This window comes from Anas platyrhynchos, chromosome 2, assembly GCF_047663525.1.
Source record: "Anas platyrhynchos isolate ZD024472 breed Pekin duck chromosome 2, IASCAAS_PekinDuck_T2T, whole genome shotgun sequence".
NCBI lineage: Eukaryota > Metazoa > Chordata > Aves > Anseriformes > Anatidae > Anas > Anas platyrhynchos.
The window spans coordinates 73,750,663-73,754,481 of NC_092588.1; the positions used below are offsets into that span (position 1 = coordinate 73,750,663).

Consider the following 3,819-nt stretch of genomic DNA (forward strand, 5'->3'; position numbering starts at 1 on the left):
TAGCTCCTCCCCAAGGGCCATCAGCATCCTCAGGAAACAACACACCATGTAGTCTATTTAAATGCCATGGACTATGACTAACACTTAGCTACCATCAACAGCTGTTGGCCTAGTTCTGAGCAGTGCATGAGGACCTGATTCAGAATATTACTGCAGAAGAGTCATCCTGCAACAGTGATCATACATGTGTAGAGTGTGGGAGCAACAAGGGAATGCAGTGTGTTGCAGGAAGCACGGCCGAAAGCACGACAGACACACCGTAGAGTCAGATCATGCTCCATTTTATTGCCCGAATAGCCTAACTTTTATAGAGAACTTAACAGGGGTGGACAGTGTTTCACACAAGATTATTGGTCAAAAGCACTCAGACAAACAACTGCAAGAAAACAACCCCACCTGCGAGAAAACAACCCCCTTGTGATTAGCAGTCACATAGACCTTGTCCTTGAAGCCAGCTACTGGTAACAATATTTTTCTGAATTCCTCAATTGGGCGATGTGGGAACACTGTCATGGGAACTTCTCATAGTTGCCCTGGTAGCTTGGTTTGCTCAGCTACAGCAAGCCATGGGATTTTTGCTGTTTCAAGAAATCCCTCAACAATTCCCCCTTCTTCTTTTGAGCAAACCAAGCCCGACACAGCAGTTTTACAAGTGACTCTATAGCTATACTTACAACACACGATGATTACCACCACCATAAACCAAATCCTTAATCCCCTTGTGACTAAACCCAGCAACCATCTACACCTTGTTTCAAACAAGTCAGTGAACCATTGATTGAAAGGATTGATACCATACTGAATCTTTCTCATATGCTCTTTCAGGAAAGTAATGGATTTGTGAATTGACTCATTATGATCAGAAAGGTTTAAACAGTACATTCCCTTAAAGTCCTCACACCCATTCCTTTGAGCCAAAAGCAAGATGTCAATAGCAGCTTGATCCTGTAAAAGCAGATGTCGCAGACTATTTTGATCTGGTAACATCTCCTCAAGTATCTCTGTCGTGGCATAGGCTTGCCTCTCGGCCCAGCATTCCAATTTTTCTAAGTTGTTACGTGCGGCCGCAGATGCCACTCTAGGCACTGAAATTGCTAATGCCGCTCTAGTTGCAACCCCACACAATTCAACATTATCATTGCAATCCAATGCAAGCAATGCCCATTTATGTCTGGTGATCTCACGCAACTGTAACAAGCTAGGAGCAAATACAGTGAGTTTATCTAAGTAACATGGACATCTGATAGCATTTGCAGGGATACCTTGCCAGGCCCCATCCCCACAAATCAGAAGCACATCAGGAGGTAAGGCCAAAGCTGCACAATTGTTCCAAACACTGTAGTTGTTACCCCTTGTCTCCATGCTACAAACCCCTAAACCCTGCTTAGCAGCGTCATTGTAATCACAGGTGTTATTTGTGTTTTTGTACCAGTATGGCCCTTTCCCGGTTCCTGTAGCAGGATTCACCTGATAGCCACGGCTACGTTCACATTTGTAGCCACCTTTCAGATTGATACAGATTTGACTACAGATACCAGGGTTTTGACATTCATCAATTCCACAATTTCTCTTTTCTACAAAGTCAAACCCAGCTGGACAGTCACATTCATGTATGTTGCATTCCTTCAGGGGCTCAGCACCCCAGTCCTTGCAGTCTCTCTGCTGGTTACACACTTTGTTGATATCTATGCATTCTCCACTTCTGCACTTGAATTTGCCAGGTCCTGAGCACTGAATAACATTGTCACAGTTTACTTCATCAGTGCCATCCAGACAGTCTCTCACACCACTGCACTGCCTTCTTCCGTGGACACAGTTCCCATCTACACATCTGAACTGGTCTGGCCTGCAGGTCTGAGAAGGGCAGTTAATTTCATCACTTCCATCCTTGCAATCAGGATCTCTGTTACAGTCTTTTTCACCATCACATTTCCAGGACACTGGGATACACTGGGTTGACTGAGGACCACAGCTGATTTCATTTACCTGGCATGTTCTCATATAACACAGATCAGCAATCTCATCAGACCCATTCTCACAGTAAGGATCCCCATCACACTGCCATCTGTTTGGCACACACTGACCACTGTTGCACACAAAGTCAGATTCAGCACACATCTTCTTCACACAAGCACTCTCATCACTGCTGTCTGAGCAGTCTTCACATTTTGCTCTAGCACTGTCGGCAGCAGTGCACAGGCAGGTGAGGGCGAGCAGCAGGCAGAGCGCCCCACAGCGCGGCAGTGCCTGCCGCCGCCCTGCACCTATGTCACTTATACTACTCCTATTACCCGTGCTAGTAGTGTCAGTGGCATCCTCCTGGTACCGTTTCTGTCTTTGCCGCCCCTTACTCTCCCCCTTTTCTTTTTGCCACTGACCATTCACCACAAATGGATAAGACACATGATTACTAGTTAGGAAAGAGAGTGTAACGTCTGCTATACGGCTGCAGGCAGTGCCAGCTGCAATTCTAGAAGCTGTTTGTGAACGAGCCTGCCGGTGGTCATTTGGCAGTGTAATCTGCGTCTCTGCACTCCTGCCCTGCAATAGAGCTAAATCGTCATTAATAGTCCATAGACTGAGGCAACCCCACGGAATGTTATCCAGAAACATAGTTATAACACCGATCTGGGGACGAATAGTCTTTTTTGCATTGCAAGATAAACCTCTTATAAAAAGAATGCCAAAGAGAAGCAGCACAGCCGCTGCTGCTGCCTCCATGGTTACGTCAGACAGGCTGCAGGGTCCTGATGTCCGCCCCTCTGCTCTGTGCCGACTCGCCACACGGTGAGAGTCGGCTGCCGTTGTCCACTGATGCCTCTGGTCTCCCGTAGCAACTCGATCTCGGATGTCCCGCATCACACCGTGATCACGTCAATTTCCCGCGGCCCTCCGCAATTCCACGTCCCGCCGCAAACTCTATGTCCCGCGGCCCTCCGCAATTCCACGTCCCGCCGCGACTCCGTTTACCCGCGGCCCTCCGCAATTCCACGTCTCGCCGCAACTCCGTTTACCCGCGGCCCTCCGCAATTCCACGTCTCGCCGCAACTCCGTTTACCCGCGGCCCTCCGCAATTCCACGTCCCGCCGCAACTCTATTTCCCGCGGCCCTCCGCAATTCCACGTCCCGCCGCGACTCCGTTTACCCGCGGCCCTCCGCAATTCCACGTCTCGCCGCAACTCTTTTTCCCGCGGCCCTCCGCAATTCCACGTCTCGCCGCAACTCTTTTTCCCGCGGCCCTCCGCAATTCCACGTCTCGCCGCAACTCTTTTTCCCGCGGCCCTCCGCAATTCCACGTCTCGCCGCAACTCTTTTTCCCGCGGCCCTCCGCAATTCCACGTCTCGCCGCAACTCTTTTTCCCGCGGCCCTCCGCAATTCCACGTCTCGCCGCAACTCTTTTTCCCGCGGCCCTCCGCAATTCCACGTCCCGCCGCAACTCTATTCCCCGCGGCCCTCCGCAATTCCACGTCTCGCCGCAACTCTATTTCCCGCGGCCCTCCGCAATTCCACGTCTCGCCGCAACTCCGTTTCCCGCGGCCCTCCGCAATTCCACGTCTCGCCGCAACTCTTTTTCCCGCGGCCCTCCGCAATTCCACGTCCCGCCGCAACTCTATTCCCCGCGGCCCTCCGCAATTCCACGTCTCGCCGCAACTCTTTTTCCCGCGGCCCTCCGCAATTCCACGTCCCGCCGCAACTCTATTCCCCGCGGCCCTCCGCAATTCCACGTCTCGCCGCAACTCTATTTCCCGCGGCCCTCCGCAATTCCACGTCTCGCCGCAACTCTATTCCCCGCGGCCCTCCGCAATTCCACGTCTCGC

The 3,819-nt window shown here is 51.3% G+C and overlaps 1 protein-coding gene across 2 annotated transcripts; it reads right to left on the minus strand.

The window, feature by feature from the left end:
- Positions 1 to 265: 265 nt before the first annotated feature.
- LOC140001917 (uncharacterized) lies at positions 266 to 3,557 on the minus strand. 2 transcript variants are annotated; one of them, XM_072034946.1, is made up of 2 exons: positions 3,525 to 3,557; positions 266 to 2,917 (listed from the first exon to the last, which is right to left on the minus strand). In XM_072034946.1, the coding sequence occupies exon 2, from the start codon at positions 2,857 to 2,859 to the stop codon at positions 523 to 525; it is 2,337 nt and encodes a 778-aa protein (XP_071891047.1). In that variant the 5' UTR covers positions 2,860 to 2,917; positions 3,525 to 3,557; the 3' UTR covers positions 266 to 522. The 2 variants fall into 2 exon arrangements, with proteins under 2 accessions (XP_071891047.1, XP_071891048.1); XM_072034947.1 differs by lacking the exon at positions 3,525 to 3,557 and adding an exon at positions 3,137 to 3,321.
- Between the last annotated feature and the right edge of the window lie 262 nt (positions 3,558 to 3,819).

Bases quoted from the DNA above. Each gene is read 5' to 3' on its own strand.
- LOC140001917 (XM_072034946.1), bottom strand. From the start codon at position 2,859: ATGCGGGACATCCGAGATCGAGTTGCTACGGGAGACCAGAGGCATCAG.